Below are 19130 nucleotides of genomic sequence, written 5' to 3'. Positions count from 1 at the left end.
ACACGCACATGCACACACACACAAACACACACACAGACACACACACACACACGCTCAGGTTTTATAGATCATCTATGAATCCCTGGCTAAGGTGGGGGTCTACACGTGTGTGGGGCTGGAGGGAGGGGGGGCAATCACACACACACACAAACACACACACACACACACACACACACACACACACACACACACACACACAGCCCCCCCCGGCCAGCAGAGCACCAGATAGTGCCGGTAACAGTTGGTGCCGTCCCTGCGGCTGGCGGGCTGCCACCGGTCGGGCACGTCCCCCCGCTCAGCAGGGGGTCCGCTCTGACTTCACCCCCACAACACTGACCCCCACCCCCTCACCCCACCCTCACCCAGCGCCCCCACCACCACCACCTCCACCCTGCGATGGCACACACACACACACACATGCAAAGGCACAAACACACTCAACATGGCAAACAGCATCACACACACACCATCAAACACAGACACCATTGCACACATACAGACACACACACACACACACACCATTACACACAGGCACACACGCGCACACACACACACACACACAAACACACCATCACACGCAAACAAAAGCGCGCACACAGACACATATAATCACACACACACACACACACACACACACTGTATACACTTTATTTGTATACAATATTCTTCTATTCATTATTCTCTATTCATGTCATTCTATTGGTATTTTTCTTATTGTATCTTCATGTGACTTGTGCTGTTGTTGTGATGTGTGCTCTTACTGTTGAGCCGACTTGTGTTTATTTTGTGCAACATTTCCGCCTCCAGGTAACCTTGAAACCTCCATATGACTAATAAAGAAACTGCAACTGCAGCTAAACACAATCACACACACTTTTTATCAGCGATGGTCCATGTCCCAGTAACACGTTGTAGCATTGCCCACCAAAATGATTAGTCTTGGCGCTGTAAACATGTCAAGCAACCTGCAGCTGTCATTCCCCCGCCTGGTTTAATCAGCAGAACACAAGCCGTCCTCCGGCGCCCTGGTTACAATCAGTCTGTTGCAATTGTTGCAACTATTTACATTTGTACATTTCTAGAGATCAATTTAGTGTGTGTGTGTGTGCGTGTGTGCGTGTGTGTGTGTGTGTGCGTGCGTGCGTGTGTGTGCATAATGTGAAGATGGTATAGAGCGCAGGGACAGAAATGAAGGACCTGTTTTGCTCGTCCAGGGATGATGTGTAGTCAAGAGCCAGGCTGGCGGAACTGGCACCTGTCCAAACACTAGCCAACCAACCCCCTACACACACAGACACACACGCATGCAATAGATCACTGCCGGGGTGCTAAGTTCCCTCTTACATCAGAGAGCCGGACGGAGCCCACTGACGAATCACCGCCCGACGGCAATCTGTTGAATCACTGGTGACTCACGATCCCGGAGGGTCACGCTGCCCTGTCACGAAGCGGCGTGTAGGCCTGCCGTCCTCTCAGCAACCACAACGGCAACACGACAACACTGTCACGCAAAGATGTGCGTTCAGACCTGCGGATGACCAAAAACAATCAAAAACACGGACACAAGTGTTGCGACCCGATCCGTACGTCTATCTCCTGTTAACCACAGGGAGGATGCGAGGACAGGATCCCCCGGCCAGAACTTTAACGATCGGACCACAGCATCAATCAGGGGCACTGACGCGTCCAATCGGACGCGGGGAAGCTTGTGACTGTCTGTGTCTGCTGCCCTGCCGCTCCTCCCCTTCCACCCTCCCAGCCCTCTGCTCAGACACAGGGTTGCCTAGCAACCCCCCCCCCCCCCCCCCCCCCTCCCAAGAGCACACACACACACTCACACAAGCACGAACGCAGGCACACAAGCCTGCCCCAACACACAGCCCTGCACGCATGCACTTGAGAAGAGCTCAGCCCTTGGAATATCCCGGAGAAAACAGCTAGTGAAGTCCCACTCGGCATCACTGTGTGGCTGTCTGACTGTCTGCCTGCCTGTCCGTCTTTCCGTCTACCTGCCTGTCTGTCTGTCTGCCTGCCTGCCTGTCTGTCTGTCTGTCTGTCTGTCTGTCTGTCTGTCTGCCTGTCTGTCTGTCTGTCTGTCTGTCTGTCTACCTGTCTGCCTGTCTGCCTGCCTGCCTGTCTGTCTGTCTACCTGCCTGTCTGTCTGTCTACCTGTCGGCCTGTCTCTGCCAGTCCGTCAATGCGTCTGTGTGTCCATCCATCTGACTGTGTTCAGGGAATGAAACCTCATCCAACCGTAGCAAAGCCATGGCCAAGGCAGGTACAAGTAAGTGCTTTTTGGTGGCTTGGTTTTAAGATACACCCACACACACACACACACACACACACACACACACACACACACACACACACACTCGCACACACACACAAACACACACACATCACACAAAATCAAACAAATCTACAACCACAACAAAACGATATAAATCGATAAATAAGGAACCCCCAGTGCACCGACGCAATAAAAGCCTGTTGGACGAGATACGGGTGTCACCTCGTGTGTGACCGGCGAGAACCACTAAGAGTGAGGTCTGCAATCCCGACAGACAACGCAACGCATTTTAAGTCTAGCCGCCGCAAAGCTCTCCGTCTCCAACAGAAAAAGGAGTTTGGAGGGTGAAAGTTGAGAGCTGTGCGTGGTCTCGGCGACTCGACACTGCGAGCACATTAAGCAAGAGCTTAAATACCGCCAGCAGACGATGGATCATCCCAGCGCCTCGGGGAAGACGCTGTAATCCCCCGAAGAGTGTGGGGGGTGTGTGTGTGTGTGTTTGTGTGTGTGTGCTCGTGTGTGTGTGTGTGTGTGCTTGTGTGTGTGTGTGTGTGTGTGTGTGTGTGTGCGTGTGTGTGTGCTCGTGTGTGTGTGTGTGTGTGCTCGTGTGTGTGTGTGTGTGTGTGTGTGCGCGTGTGTGTGTGTGTGTGTGTGTGTGTGTGCGCGTGTGTGTGTGTGTGTGCGTGTGCGTGTGTGTGTGCGTGGGGGGGGGGGGGAGGGGGGGTCAATACGGTAATGGCTGCCCGGATGAACGCGGGGCCCCTGGGGAGGGGAGCGAGCGGGTAAATTATGGACGGCCCTGGGGCCGATACGGGGCCCCCAATCAGCCTCGATGCTGACAGAAGCTCAAAAGCCCCGCGATAAAAAAGCCCAGCGCACCGCCCATACCCCCACATCAATACTAATACCTCCACACACAGACGCCAAGGACACAGAGGTGCAACGTCACGCTTCACTATTAGGAGCACAAATATCAAAACGACGTCGCATGGTTTCGTGTTTGGGTTGAATCCTGAAGCCTTCTTTCCTATGTCATCACTTTTAAGTGATTTCACTTTTGTGTGAAATGTGGTGGAGCTTGGCACCAGGCCTAGGGCTGGGGGCAGTGAGTCCACTCCTACAGGAGTCTTATTGGAGATGGAATCACCCCTTTGAGGAGCTGGAGAGGGGGGGGGGGGGGCATACTGTCCATCAAGTGGAAGCAGCAGCAGCGGCAGCAGCAGCTGCCGGAGGGAGGAGAGACTTTAGCCTCGGACAGGGCAACATTAAAGGTAAACAGCTCATTACAAACCGAACCCCAGCTGACTCGCAGAGCAATAACACGATTGGTCCGGTAATAAAGCGTGAATGGGACATGCTAGGTACCACAGGAGGTACAGTTATTATAAACGTCCTGCCTCGGGGCCCCACTAGGAGAATGGGTCTGTGGGAAAGGGAACAGGAAATATGCTCTGTTCCTGTAATGGTATTCCCAATTATTATTAGGAACTGTGGCAGGCCTATTTTAATTTCTTTTCAGCATTTAATTTGCTTAAGTTAATGGAGTAATACATTAGAAATGTATTATTGGGTAATAATACATTTATGTTTTTTCCCTCGCTATCCAAAAAAACCTTTCTGGTAAGATATTAAAAACATTGATGTTTTATAATCCCACAAGCATGGTTAACTGCTAATGTGTTGTTCTTACAGCATAAATCCACTGAGGCCAAAACAAGGGGAATACTGATGCCAAAATACGGACAAAAATGGCAACACTCAGTCCAAAAGAACATGCAGAAACACACAATGTATGCAAAACATCTAACATCTAAAACATGCCTGACCCTATTACTGCCTTTGACTGTAACATATCTTTGACAGCCTAAAGCTACACGGTCCATTTTTCCCCTTGTTCAACACACTCGTTCGACTGCTGACTCCAATCCAGGAACAAAGAATCCATTCCAATCAAATACAAGCCGTGTCTGTGTGTGTTCAGCATCACCCATTCAGGGTGTATTCATTGCCTTGTGGCCACATAAAGCACCAGTCATTCCTCGGTCATATTCAGATACTGCTGTTTTGATGCATCGAGAACCATATGCTGACCCTTTGCTGAGACAGCCTGTTCAGCCCCATGTGAAGAAGCCACCAAACCAAGGGGATCCACAGAGAGACGGGTGACCTTGGGGGGAGGGGAGGTCACAAGCAGGTCAGAGGATGGGATGTTTCAATGAGCAAAAGCCCGATTCAGCAGCCTTGGGAATTTGAACAGCTTACCCCGACCCTGCTCTGTATAAAAGGTTGTTGATGTGTGTGACAATAGACAGGGACTAATGCACCATCGACTGCTTCAGCTGGTGTTTCATAGAGCCTCCTGATTGGATGGACTCATTAACCGGCGTGCCGAAATTCCAATTTCACAAACAAAGCAGATTTACAAATTCAGAAGCTGTTTGAAAGGACTGTTTTTTTTTTACCAGACAGCCACATGAAAGCAAAGGTAAAACCATACTTCAGAGGAAAATATTGAAGAATATAGGGCACACGCATAATAAAAAGGATTTGAGCGTGCCTTCAGCGTTGTCATCATCAACTGCAGTCATGCTGCCCCCCAGTGGTCATCTTTGGGAGTGTAACAACAAAACATCACTAACGCGTCTATATGTATGATAGTGGCAGCGAGCAGGTTGCACCCCCCACCCAGCTACAGTGGCCTGTACGATAATAGCAGATCTTCCAAAATGATCTCATATTCTACTTGGGATGAGGTTCCTGGGTAGATTTATAAATTGTGTTGATATTAAAACTATCGGTCATGCTTTGAAAAAAGCAGTTTCCTCTTTAGAGCCGGTTGTCTGTTCTGTGCGCCTGTAGAAACATTGAATGTAAATATGTTTCATTTTCATATGATTGTCCATGAAAGCCCTTCTGCTAGAATTCACTAAACTCTAAACACTGCAATTTTAAGTAATGTAATCATGATTAATTTGACACTGATTCAATGTTTTATTTTTGTTCAACATGATAAAAAAAAAAAAAATAGCAATAACAAAAGTAGTTTCGCTTTGGGACAGGAGGGAACGACGCCGGGTCAAAACGTGCATGACACATGCCATCGATAGGTCTTTACTGCGCGGTGAGCAACAGGGCTTCATTTAGTGCTTGGATATCGGTTGGGTGAAGTTCTTCTATTTCATCCACCTCGCATCGAGAAAAGTTCAGTATGTCCGCATATTGTATGTTATACATTATTCATCGTCGATAGCGAATAGTTTGAGAAAATGTTGGCAGATCCTGGGGAACGGAACAAAAGGAGAAAAAAACAAATCACGCCGCTATAGTAGTACTTCCCTTTAATGGCTACTCACGAAAGTCATTTACAGTGCAGAGAAATGCATAAATCAGCAGGGATGAAAATTGACCACCAGGGGGCGCCATCCCTTTCAGGAGCGCCGTCTGAAGCCAAATATAAGCCTGTCGGTTTGGACCAACACAACAGGACCAAACTCTTATTTTATATCTCATACAGTCGTTTTTGATTTAAAAGGAAGTGAAAGGCTGTAACAAGTAACAAACCCTTTTTGACTATCCACATCCACGAGTTTTTTCAAGGCGATAAATTCACAAAAATAACCCCCCCCAAAAAAACAACATTAATCTCTCAGATGGGATTTGCGCTCATTTCAGGTTCTGGCTGGTCGTCCATGTAGTAGGGCTCCCCCTGATGGACCCTGTGGTTGTGCACCCGCAGGTTCCCGCGGTGGGCGAAGCGCTTGCCGCACTCGGTGCAGGCGAAGGGCCTCTTGCCCATGTGCACGTCCCGCTGGTGGGCCCTCAGGTTCCCGCTGCGGGCGAAGCGCTTCCCGCACTGGGCGCAGCCGAACGGCCGCTCGCCCGTGTGCGTGCGCGTGTGCACGGTGAGCTCCGATGGCGTCAGGAAGCTCTTGTCGCAGAACTGGCAGGGGTGGAGCCGCACGCCCGTGTGGCGCAGCAGGTGGCGGCGCTGGTGCGAGGGGTAGGTGAAGCACTTGGTGCAGTAGGGGCAGGTGTAGGGTCGCCCGTTCCCGCCGCCGGGGGCCGGGACGTGGCCCAGGGCAAGCGGGAGCCGGAGTGCGTGCGACTGGGGTCGGAGGGGGTCCCTGCTGGCGAAGGGGGCCGGCCGCCGGACGGGGGCCACGGGGCCCCGTCCGGCGCCCCGGTCGTCCCGGGCCCTCCAGGGGGCGGCCCCCGGGAGCGGGTCCTGGCGGTTCTCCCGCTGGCCCGCCGCCGGCCCTTGGGGCTGGTTCTGGTTCGAGTCCTGGTTCTCGGGCTCCTGGTCCAGGAAGGGGAAGGAGGGGTCCTCTTCCTCGTTGCTCGTCTCGTCGGAGCCGAAGGCCGGCCGGAGGAAGGGGGGCTCCGGGCCGCCGCTGGCGCCGGCCGGGCCGGGGCAGCCCCCCGTGCCCTCCGCCCGCAGCGTCTCCATGGCGGACACGCCCCCGCGGCCCCCGTCCAGCCACTCCGCGGGCTGGGCGAGGCCGGGGTCCGGCCGGGGCGAACAGCGGCCGCTCTGGGAGATGGAGAGGAACGGGGGGGAGGTCTGGTCCTGGAGGGGCCGGTGGTCGGCGCTACGGGCCCCCTGGTCCCAGTGAGATACTGCCACCACCACAACAACAACAACAACAAAAAGGGTGGGGGTGTTAACAGCTGTTGACGATTAGGTTTTCAAACAGAGCACTGGAGCGTAGGTAAATAACCACGTTGTGCCACATGCACACGTTTTAGTTCCACGCTTACATTTGGCCTTGGCCTGCACGGCAGACAGGTCGGCGTGCCTCTGGTCCCCAGCAGCGAGGCTCCCCTCCGAGGGGGCCACAGACCCTGGGGTGGCCCTGGATCCCGCATGCTGCGCACAACATGAACGGTTAGGTTAATGAGATGCAGAAAAACAAACCGGAGGGAGCCCTCCTTCAGAAACCCAGTCTAGCCCAGTACCGACCTCGTGCTTAACAGAGGCCGTGTCTTGGCCTGTGGCCTCTTCTTTGAGCCGGCGCAGACTCTGAGCGAGCCCGTCGGCTGGGTCTGAGTGCGAGGACACGTCCTTGGCAGAAGACAGTCCTGTTCAGACGGTGAGTGACAAAGAATTAGTATTATAGTTTTGGTATCGATAGTCGTAGCAGTTGCTCCGGCCACACGCCACCTAAGTTGCTTTGCCGTGCTCCACCGCCTCCTCCACACAGGACACTGGAAGGCATTGTGTACAAACCAGTTATTGAGGTGGCAGAACGTAAAACAAACGGTGGTAAATGCTAACTTGTCAGACCGCTCCATCGAGCGTGTGTGCACCAGTACGTATGTAAGTGGTTGTAAAGGTAGATATGTACAAGCTCGTTTATTGTAGACGTGTCAAGGTGTTTTAGACCAGAGCAGGTCGTAAATGCTGCCATGTCAGACTCTCCCTTGGGTGTGGGGTGATGGCTGGCTTATCCTGATTGCTAATTACCCAATGCACCATAGGTGACTCACTCAGCCCTTAGAGTCTAATCAGCCTGACTGAGGCCCGGTGAGGCTGCTCAAATCAGCAAATAAAACACACACCACAGTAGAAGGAGTTATCTACAAAGAGTGTCTGCTTTACTGGTTGGAAAACTTGCAGAGACGTTATTGTTAAACCATATATACCGTATTTTGTTTATGTGCTTGAGGACCTGTAAAAGGGATTGCTTACCTGCACCTGCCACACCCTGCTGCCTCAGGTAGCCATCTCCTTCTCCCGCCGACGTCTCTCCCTCCTCATCCGAACCTCCACCCTTTACCTTCAGCCTTCTTTCTGCGTGTTCAAGCTTTCCCCGGAGCAGAGAGATCTCCTCGCCTTTGTGTGCCAGTTCTGCCTGCTGCTCGCACAGGCTGCTCTCAAAGATCTTGGCAATCTCGCACACAGCAGCTGCCAACAACGAGTCCATGACGGTGGCCAGTTGAGCATGGAAGGCGGTCCTCACGGACTCCATTGTTCTTTGTTTCAATTTTTAATTAATAAGAAATAAAAAAGGTGATAGTTTTTAAGTTGAGGGTCTCCAAGGGAAATGGTTTCGATGGTGGCCGTCAACGAGAACGACGCCAAAACGTAGACCAGTCAATCCTGTCGTTTACGAACGGCCATGAGACGTCGAAACCAGAAGCAAGCAACTGTCACACCTCAAATATGATAGATATACTGTGTCGCATGCATCGCCAAAGTGCCCCAGATGTGGTGTCTTGGCCATGCATTCACATCTGTGGAGTTGCGTCTTAACCATGCATTAACACCTATACGGCTATGTGGAGTCTTCACCACAGATTAACATCTGTTGAGGTATGTGGCACCGTAAACATGCATTAACATGTGTAGAGTTGTGTGGTGTCCTTACCATGCATTAACATCTGTAGAAATGCAGCACGCAGGTCAGCTATCAACACTGATGGCAGAGCCACCAGCTTTAGCCACACAGATGGAGTTAGCTCGCCCGATAGTCGATGCATTTACATTCCGCATCCATTCTATATTAATGCAAACCAAAGACTACCACAATAGACAAACGTTGTGGATTGAAATAAATATATATAGCATGTAAACACCTGCCTAACCTGCAGCAGGCGTGTCAACAAGGGAGCCAACCAAGCGTAGCAAGGGCTGTCGTTCGAGCTAGCGCTGGCTACAGGTCAGACTACCACGCAAAAACGAGTTACTGTGACCGATAGCCATTTAAAATACATATAGAGGCAAGTCCTTTAGTAGTCTTCATGAATACAAAATAGTTACTCATTCTATCGTTCACTTGAATCGGGGATCCGTCGTCTCGCTGTAGCTAGCAGGTCGGTGTGGGCAGTATGTTGAAGGTACGTGTGGTGATGTTGTGCCAATGAGGGCAAATCTCGCGATAGAAAGTGAGAGTTGATGACGGGACTCGCTGCATGATTCGACGCTGGAATTCAATTTAAAACTTTTAATTTGTATGGAATTATAGGCGCCTGGCTAATATAATTGTTGAAAAAGAAAAACACATGAAGGAAGTAAAATCGTTTTAATAAAGCATACGGAGAAAAGGACAAACAAAACAAAAAAAAAAAGGGACATTTTGGAATAACACTTTCTTTTACATTATCGGACCCATACTTAGAACCCATTACTATAGAAGAAACTATAGAAGGAGAAAGACAGAGAAAGCTGGACAATGAGAAATGCCTCGTGTTCAAAAACAGCATTCAATCACAATTGTATTAATAAAAACATAAACATCTAAAAATTATTCATTATACTCAAAATTGGAGGAAATTTCGAGTCAAGTTCAGTCACATCTTACACGCTTATAAACTCAAGAAAACCTCCCTCAGATTTTCTTTGCATTTTAAATGAGCATAATTAAACCCCAGAGTGCTCATAGCAATTAAAATGGACATATAGTGACAATTTAGCATACATTTGTTTGACACATTATCGTCCAAATCCAAAAACAACTTTCTTTGTGGGTTTCTGAAACTATGGTGTCAAAAGAACCATAGAGGATGGGTGCATACATTTGAAATAAGTTGTCTGAAGTACCACGGTGGATACCCAGGCAGAGGATTTAACTTGGTGCACAAAAAACTTGGTCTGATCCTGACCGCATTACTACTATGCCCTCCACTAACACAGTACCACTACCCAAACAGATTTTTACTGTCATCTTCACAACATTGTTTTTCCTTGGGTGAAACGGCACCCAAACTTTCCTTGGATGAAAAAGCACCCAATTCAGTACCTTCCGTCTTGGACGAAACGGCACCCAACTCCCTAGATCTTTCTTTGCATGGAACAGCACCCACTTCCCGTTTTTCCTTGGATGAAACCGCACCCAATTCACTATGTTTTACCTTGGATGAAACCGCACCCAATTCACTTTGTTTTTCTTTGGATGAAACCGAACCCAATTCAGTATTTTTTGGCTTGGATGATAAAGCACCCAATTCACTACCTTTTGTCTTGGATGAAATGGCACCCAACTCCCTAGATCTTTCTTTGGATGAAACAGCACCCAACTCACGTTTTTCTTTGGATGAAACAGCACCCAACTCACTTTGTTTGGTCCTGGATGAAACAGCTCCCGATTCACGTTTTTCTTTGGATGAAACACCACCCAACTCACTATGTTTTAACTTGGATGAAACACCACCCGACTCACTATGTTTTAACTTGGATGAAACAGCACCCAACTCACTATGTTTTAACTTGGATGAAACAGCACCCAATTCACTACCTGTTGTCTTGGATGAAACAGCGCCCAACTCTCTATGTTTTTCCTTGGATGGAACAGCACCCAATTCACTAGGTTTTTCCTTGGATGCAATGGCAGCCAATTCCCTAGGACTTTCCTTGGATGGAACAGCACCTGATTCACTATGTTTTTCCTTGGATGAAATGGCAGCCAATTCCCTATCAGCAGCCTCAGAAGGCTCCAACGTTTTATCAGGATTTTGAGGGTGATCTTTGTAAATGTGTGTTTTTAGAATGTAACTCGAGCAGAATATCTTCTTGCATTTGGGGCAAGGTAAATGTTTTGAAAGGTGGTTTTTCAGCCATACAATGGAACAAAAGCTCTTGTGACAGTTTGTACAGAGAAACGACTTGGCCTTTTTTGTGCTAGGGCTAGGGATAGGGATAGTGCTCTCTTTGGAGCGTTTCTGAGCCCTCTTTTTCCTGTTGGCGTCCTGGGTTTCAACGAGAAAAATGGATGTGTCCTCTCCGGTTGAAAGCCTCCGTCTTTTTCTGAGGCATATGGATTTCTTGGTATCCCGACTGGTTTCCCGACTGGTTTCCCGACTGGTATCCAGACCGGTATCCAGACCGGTATCCAGACCGGTATCTCCCTGGAGACCTGTACATTTCTTCTTATGTAACTGAAGGTAGCTTGGGTATCGGAACATCTTCTGGCATCCAGTGCACTTCTTATGGATCCTCAGGTGAACACTGCGGCCCACCTCTGTGTCGAAGAATTTGCCGCAGAACTTGCAACGGTACTTCTTGTTCACGCTTTTGTCTTCCATCGGCTCGGGTTCCAATTTAATAGCTTGCAAGGTTCTTTTCTTACCTTTAGCCTTTTCTGAGTTTGGGACCTCCTGTTCAGGCTTCGGCTTGATTGATCCGTTTAGACTTCTAGTTGCCTTACTGCTACGTGGGCGGCTTTGTTTTGTGGTCGACAAAGGCTTCTTTTGATCCTCGGTGTGTTCAAGGTTGTTTTGTGGGCCTTCATCTAAAAATGGACCTGTTTCAAAAATGGGTGTCAAAGATTAGGGTTCTTTCCGTACAATGACTGTTTTCACTGAGGCTCTCATATTTGGGACATGCATCTTGACAGGCACAGCAAAACCCGTTTAGAATGTTATTTTCCACTGGACACCATGCACTGGTTTTGGGTGATTTAATCAATCAGTCAATCAGTCAAATGTGAAGGAAGCGAATTGAGGGAATAATAAAATTGAATGGATTAAATCGTGATGGATATGTTCTTGACTTATTATTGTCGTTATGGAGGTGGACATCCTTGTTGTGAGTTTCCACATTGAAGATATTGATGATAGTCTGTCTGCGTTCAAAATGTATACAAACAATGGTTACTGTACAACGTACTGAACTGTGTGTTTTTTTGATTAATTCAAATGAGGGATCTAAAAAACGGTAAAGTACACTGCTGGACAAGGCACCAGAACAGTCAGACTTAAAACACGCCATCACGCAAAAGCAAGAGAGCTAAACCGACTTCACTTCCTTTATATCACAATCTAAACGCAAGAGCTTCTCTACTAGTACAAGGAGGGTTGCCACTGCCCAAAATGAGCAATAACTTACTCAATGATTTGGTTACAGGCTTACTTTAAATATTGCAACTGTTCAGCAGCATTTGTAGTTCAATAAAAACATTTTCTTTGTACACGCTCGATAATTACAGTACTCACCACTCAAAGGTCCGTCAAGCTGGTAGCCATCATCCTCCACCTAAATGGAGCAAAAAGCGCAGAATAGTTGAAATCCCAGTTCATTTCAATTATGTATGTGTATATGTGAGTATGTGTTTGGCTTCTATCGCCTCCGTCTATACGTTTTACGCACAAACCTCTTGTTTGATGACTGGCAAGCGCCACAGTGACACCGACAACGAGCACAGAGAGCTGCTCCGGTCCTCTCTGGCCCCGTGACTGGTGGAGGGACCCGGGTCTACTACGTTTTCACAGCCCAGGGGAGCACACCAGTCGTCGGGTTCTGTACAAGCAGGCAAAAGAGGACCATTACATTACCGTAGTTGGGAGACAGTATATAGGAAATCAGAATGGCAGTAAGTTTCTGAATTCAGGCTGCAGCATGCGTTATAACAGCAGAAACACATAGCGATCACAGCCAAGTGTCCAGAGATCAGAAACATAACAGAAAATATCATTAAAAAATAATTGTTGTACCGTTGACATTTAACTCGGGCATCATTTGTCCGGCAGTGTACGTGATGTCTTCCATTTTGCCCCACGTTCCATTTTGTTCTCTCAGTTTGTTCTCAGCCTTCTCCAGCTTTAACCGCAGCATGGAACATTCCTCTATCTTCTGCTTCAACACCATTTGATGGTCAAATGTGAAGACGTCAAAGGCATTCGTGACCTCCGACACAGTGGACCTGAGCAATGAATCCATGATCGTCTTCAGCTTCTTCTTAAACTTCTTCCTCAGAGTTTCCGTGACGACACCCGGCACCTGAGGCGAAGGTTTCTCCTCAGAAGATCCTCTTCCTGAGCTTCTGACACCATCACGAGGGAGCTGTTAGAGAAGATTTTGGTTAAAACCATGTTTTATGAAAAGGTCACCAATATATAGAACATCTGATCCAGGGAGTCTCAACTTGTGGGTCGAGTCGCAGGGCATATGCCAGACCTTGATGTTTAGAAAGATGCAGATGAATTAAAAATGTTTCAATGTTATTTCAGGTTTCAATTAATCTCTCTCGGACGCGCTTGAGGCGCGAGAGAGATTTAAGCTTCTTGGACCCTTATAACGACGTCAAAGTGCTTTCATTTTTTTATGTCGAAGTGGGTTTAACTCCTTGGAACGCCAAATTGTGTGGAGCATTTCAAACACATTGCTCATTATAAAAACGAACCATGATACTCAATAGCATCACAAATGGGTCGTAGCAAAAGGATACCATGTCTCCCTCTTTCCTATTAAACTTTTAAAATATTTTTTAAGGACTGTAAGCCCATTCAGGGATACTGTAGAAAGGAGGCGGTGCAACATGGCGGACTCCATGGAAGATGACCCACTCTCTATTTGGGCTGTGGGTTTGTTAATTTTTGATACCATTTTCGAAACTGCTAAACAGTTCTCTCAAGAAATACTCGTTCTCTCAAGTACTGTTATTTTTTTTGTTTAACTAATGAGAAATTTGGTGAGTAACCAATGTAATGTTTTAAGTGTGTGAATATTAAAAATTTTAACAGAATGAAAAGGTAAACTTGTCAAATGAAAGTCATCGCCTGTTTATGTAGGGAAATCACGTCATTTACGTTATTTATTGTCTATTGGAGGCTTGAGGAACATGAACTAATAAATACAATAAAAAAAAAAATTAACCGAATCTTAACCCAGGAATATAGAAACCTGTATAGATATTTCGCCTTTTGGAGCTGATATATAGACCTCCCATTTTGTTTAGTCAGAAACCAAGAAGGCCGGAGTATCTTACCAGGCGCATGGATAACTCTGATACAGCATCTTTAAAGATCGGATACTTTTCGGATCTACCATCAATTGGATTATTATTGAACACGGGGATCGGGATTTCCCACGAAGTTCGGTTGCTTGCACCATACCTGGGTTGGAAGAGGATTGTCTGGAACCGGAAGCCAGAGTGGGTCGGTTTGGCACTCGCAGTTTGTTTTTAAATCATGCACAACTTTGAGGTGCTTCAGCATGGACGTCGTGTTGCCCCCCTTGCAAGACATGTACCTCGAGCATAAAAGGCATTTCGCATCCTTCTCACCTCTCTTTCTAGTGAAGTATAGCCAGGCCTTTGATGACTTGGTGCGTTCAGCCATTCTATCAAGCAAACTATTGACCCACCAATTCAACCCTTCTTGGTTTAGATCAACGGCGGCTGTCCGGCCATTAAATTGGAATAAAAACCTGAATCAGGCAATCAATGTATGTTTGTTCACCAATGTTTGGATTTTAATGACATTACTTTCAAAGTTGCCTTGTTGGACCCGCTAGGCTCGATAGCAGTAAGGATAAGCTCGGACCACCGGGTCTCGATCCCCAATCCTACCCCCTATTTAGATACAATTCTCGCTCTAATGTAACAAAAAAAACTATCTTCATTGGATTGTAGACGAATTAAAAAGAAAACGCACTACATCAATGTTGATACCACGCATTCCTGGAGCCCGCCACTACCTACGTCCACCATGCATGGCCCCCCGGGGACAGTTACCCGTATATCCGGCGGTCCATTATGGCTAACGCTCATTATTCATCAAGGCTACTGCAAACTTGACTCAAATAGAGATCAAATCCTCGCCCTTTCGCCTAAAAACTTTTTTTTTGGACGGCTCGTCTCCCGGATCGTATGAAATGTTGAAGATGTGCGAGTAGTTTGTTAAAGCAGTGGGTCGGAGTGCAGGCCATAGTTTGAGGCCCGCTCGGCTATCCGAGCACAGGGGCTATTTACCGTAACGTCGGATATAGAGGCGCAGCGCAATACAAAAAAAAGTCGACTGACAAGACAATGTTTCGACAGCGTCGAAAATTGTGCGTAAATAACCCTGAATCGAACGCAAAGTATCTTATCCTTTCCCCCTTTATACCACGTCCTATATGAACGTAATGGACTCCTACCTCACCGCTTCACAATCTCATGGCACATTCTAGATCTATTAAGCAGTGGTCGTTAGCTTGCTTGCTAACACGTCGGAAATGTGTGCCAGACCACATTTTCAGCGATCGGTGCCCACGTTAAGACTTGAATGATTCAGAAGCATGAGTGTTTACCATCGCATAGATGACTGGGTGTTTCTGCTGTAGATGTCGTCTGAGCTGCGTCGCGTTGTTCCCCGACAAGATTGTGGTGCAGAAATCTACCGCGCAGGTGGTCTGGTCTTTCCTCTGACTGTACACAAAGTACTTCGACAACCCGGTTCGATGCTTGCCCCTCGGGGCGAGCTGGCCGTTGCGAAGCATATTTCCACGTTAATGAATTGCAAAAGGTATCCGGCATTCAAACGAAGCAAGTTTTGTTTGGCTTGTGGCGCGACAGGGGCTCAACTACATGGAACTTCCCCGTGTTGTGATTTCTCCATGCGCGGCTTTCCCACACACAACGTTACCGTAACGTCCGCAACTATCCCAGGTCTCAAACCAAAACTAGAAATAACATTTTTTTTAACAACACAAGTTCCAATGGACGAAGTACTTACTATTGCACATGCCTAGATTGCTTAAATGAATGTTCTTCCGGTTCTAGGTTTGCCATATCATAGACAGGTCAATAGGCTGAATATCCACACATCACATCTGCTTTTTATCCCTGGCAAACCTTGCCTTAGTTATTCCCCCATCCACAACCATGGTGAAGTAGTTGGGGCAACCAATAATATCCCTCTGGATAAATAAAATAATATCTAAACTAATGTTTGGACTCAATGAGATTTAATAAGCAAATTGTTGGCCATCACATACGTGTTAATCATCATGATCAATGGACATACTGTTATTTTCCGTGGTCTTCCTAATCTCCAAGGCAATGAAACCCGTGATCAGATAGACAGTGAGTCCTTTTCACTACAATGTGCATAAACTCATTTCAATATGGAAAGGCTGATAGGCAACCGTTAATTTGGAATGCCTCTCCAATCCTTACAAGATGGTCCCTCCTCTCCCTTTTGTTTTGTTAATATCACAACTTGATCACTTGCTGCTTGTGTCATGTTGAGCTGCATTGTCTTGCGTCTTCCCCCCAACCCCCTCCCGCATAATGAAAACACCCGGGAAAGGAAAGAACACATCGACATTGACCACAGTCCCAGGTGAGTCATTCGACACAGGGTGGCCTTGATGAAAGAAAAAGGACAAGGAAAACTCTAGGCTATAATAAGACTAGAGTGTTGAGTGTTGTATTGACTACCATCTGCAAAGGCCAACTCATGTCGGTCTGTTATCTTCCAGCATGTGCAAGGATAGAGCTACCTTGGGATGCAGTGCGTCACCATCACCCTGGTGTTCACCTTTCTAACAATGACCTGATGACAGAGGCACAGACAGATCGATCAACACCCGACCGCGCGTGCATGTAGCCGTCGAGATCAGTGGGATTGTGTAGTACGGCCCTCCTGAAACACTACACCATCAAAGGCATGACCATGAAGTGGCACAGTGACCTGTGGTGCCTCTTCACTGAACCGCTGACGGCTACCTGCTGCCGCACAAAGCGCTGCAGCACCGGAGCGGTCCTCTCTACGTGGTAGGCCTGCTACGTCACCAGCTGAGTCCTCCGGCTGAAGATGGTCCACTTGGGTACACAAGGACCATAAGCTGCACTGTTTACGATAGTTACATTGGATAGATGGGAATGGCTTCCTCACTGGTCATCCCTGTCTGTCAGTCTTCAAAGCCCGGGGAAAGGATGGGGGGGGGAGGTTCTGGATCCACTCAGTCACCACTGCCCTGGTCTCAACCCTAGTCAGAGGTCCAAACCTCCATCACTAGTCCGCACTGGTCCATACATCAAGTCAGTTCTTTGAGGTATTTTTGCTTATTGCCCAACAAGCTATAATTTGCAGCCAGGCCAGTCTGTACGTTGGCCTTCTTTTGTGCTGTTACCTGATAGCCATTACTGTTACATCACACATTTGTAATCAATGGCAGTGGTATCACAAATTGACTTGTATCTAAAGTGAGCAAGCGTTTTTATAGATATTAATTAGGAATGTTTACTTTGCTTGAGGTTGGTTTTTCGTTCTAAGGCCCATCTTGGAAAGAGACAGACAGGGAGAAGGCCATCGCTGCACTCACAACTGTGGCGGATAAACAAGATATGCCCAATCGATGCAGACATGCAGGCTCAAGGAGACAATGACCTTGTGAAACAATTCATACAGGAGACTGTCAGCAACCACATACAGACAGTCAGATTACTATCATTATTACGACATACAGTGAGATTACCAGCATCACCTTCCATCTTATTTCGTTAGACTCAATATGGTAACCTAAATGTGTTGGCCTTCTCTGATTAAATAGATTCCTTCCCATGAACACGTACAGATAGTGTGTTAATATGAACAAGTTCACGTTCATAGTTCGCAATTTTTAATTTTGAACCTACCCATCCAACCCAGCCCCCCCCAATCATTGCCGCTGCCCAAACTAAATTAATTACTGTATACTGTACTATAGAATTAAGATTACTTTTAAAAGCCAGGGAAAAAGTAGAAAATGCATTTCCGGCAGATAATACGTTGAGTGCTTTAGTGCAAAGGGAGGTTGAAATTTTAAAATGTTTTAGCGAAAACACATTGTTTAAACCGTTAAGGAATGGGATTCCAAACTAATATGAACATTTTATGGAGTGGAGTCTCTACGTTAGAAATTGTGGAACGAGTAGGGTCCCAAAATGTGTAGAGTATAAGAAAGAAAGAAAGAAAGAAAGAAAGAAAGAAAGAAAGAAAGAAAGAAAGAAAGAAAGAAAGAAAGAAGGAAAGAAAGAAAGAAAAAGAAAGAAAGAATAATGTCTAAGAAGAACCATAGTTACACCTAACAATGAGAGTATGTCAAACAATTATGCAGAAAGTGAAAAACCCAGCGAACCGCAGCCACCGTCCTTCACAAATTGAGTCAGTTTGACTTGGAGGAAATTTGCGGCTGTTGTGCTTACCCTTTTATTGATGATCGTCATTAAGTCGCAATATTTCCCAAGACTGTCAGGGTGCTTCAATCTGATATGTCTTTTTAAATTCGTTGTCGATGAGGCTGACGTTCGGACTACTTTCCTCAGATCCGGGGGGCATAATTTGCATAAAAACGAGTGGTTTTTACCGTTAAAATCTGTACCCGTTTGTTCATAAATCTCTTTCAAATATACATATGCAGTATTGCATTCAGCAGGAGCTACGTTGATGTAATTGTTCTCAGAAGCCATCCTAGCATGCCGGTTGCAGCAGGAAACCATCTGCCGGTAAACAGTGAGTGAGCGTCGTTCAGTATCGCGTCAGCATTGTTCTCTATCGCGAGAGTGAACGACGCTCATGTACACGTTCAGTAGCTGCAAACGGGTACGTCCAGTTTACCAACTATATAAGCACGTTCAATGAACCCCGTACTTTTAGCGCGTTAATGCACAATACTGCACATGTATAGTAGGCTTATAAACATGCATGCGTATGAACCATACAACTTAATTCAACCATACAGCTTTCAAATACAAGGTTATTTTTTGCAACACCCATGCCATATTGTGCTGCCCTTTGGTCCTAGTGGCCCTGACAGTTGACCAAATGAAACCAGACAAATCAAACAAACCTTTTAATTTGGCCCATAACTATTCTATTTTAGTCATTTTAAGAGACTTTCCTGTTCTTAATCCATTCAAAAAACAGGGTTATAGGTCAATGAGTTATAGATCAATATAATTATTTAATGATTTCTGAAGACATGACCACTGAAAGACTGTGGTTGTATCTTCCATGTTAACACATTACACTTTATTGTACAGCTCTTGTGTTGCACCTTCCTTATTTTAAATCAGTTAATCTGGTAAAGCATTCATGGCTGGTTACACATTTCCCTTCATCTGGTCAGCAGCTGTTTACAGTGTCACAGTGTTCTTTT

General features: G+C 46.9%; 2 protein-coding genes across 4 annotated transcripts; both read right to left on the bottom strand.

The window, feature by feature from the left end:
• Window positions 1–5267: 5267 nt before the first annotated feature.
• LOC307081376 (uncharacterized protein) lies at window positions 5268–9121 on the bottom strand. Its single transcript, XM_079744530.1, has 4 exons — window positions 7980–9121; window positions 7251–7369; window positions 7049–7157; window positions 5268–6907 (listed from the first exon to the last, which is right to left on the bottom strand). The coding sequence occupies exons 1-4, from the start codon at window positions 8257–8259 to the stop codon at window positions 5937–5939; spliced, it is 1479 nt and encodes a 492-aa protein (XP_079600656.1). The 5' UTR covers window positions 8260–9121; the 3' UTR covers window positions 5268–5936.
• A 182-nt stretch (window positions 9122–9303) lies between these two features.
• On the bottom strand, window positions 9304–18456 carry LOC307082100 (uncharacterized protein). Of its 3 annotated transcripts, none has more exons than XM_079745543.1 (5): window positions 18178–18456; window positions 12719–13067; window positions 12379–12524; window positions 12221–12260; window positions 9304–11529 (listed from the first exon to the last, which is right to left on the bottom strand). In XM_079745543.1, the coding sequence occupies exons 1-5, from the start codon at window positions 18439–18441 to the stop codon at window positions 9929–9931; spliced, it is 2400 nt and encodes a 799-aa protein (XP_079601669.1). In that variant the 5' UTR covers window positions 18442–18456; the 3' UTR covers window positions 9304–9928. The 3 variants fall into 3 exon arrangements, with proteins under 3 accessions (XP_079601669.1, XP_079601670.1, XP_079601671.1); XM_079745544.1 differs by lacking the exon at window positions 18178–18456 and adding an exon at window positions 15297–15612; XM_079745545.1 differs by lacking the exon at window positions 18178–18456 and adding an exon at window positions 14120–14335.
• Between the last annotated feature and the right edge of the window lie 674 nt (window positions 18457–19130).

Source organism: Pollachius pollachius, assembly GCF_949987615.1.
Source record: "Pollachius pollachius genome assembly, chromosome: 10".
Classification (NCBI taxonomy): domain Eukaryota; kingdom Metazoa; phylum Chordata; class Actinopteri; order Gadiformes; family Gadidae; genus Pollachius; species Pollachius pollachius.
Note: the sequence above shows the minus strand (reverse complement) of the source record. Positions and strands in the feature narration are given on the sequence as shown.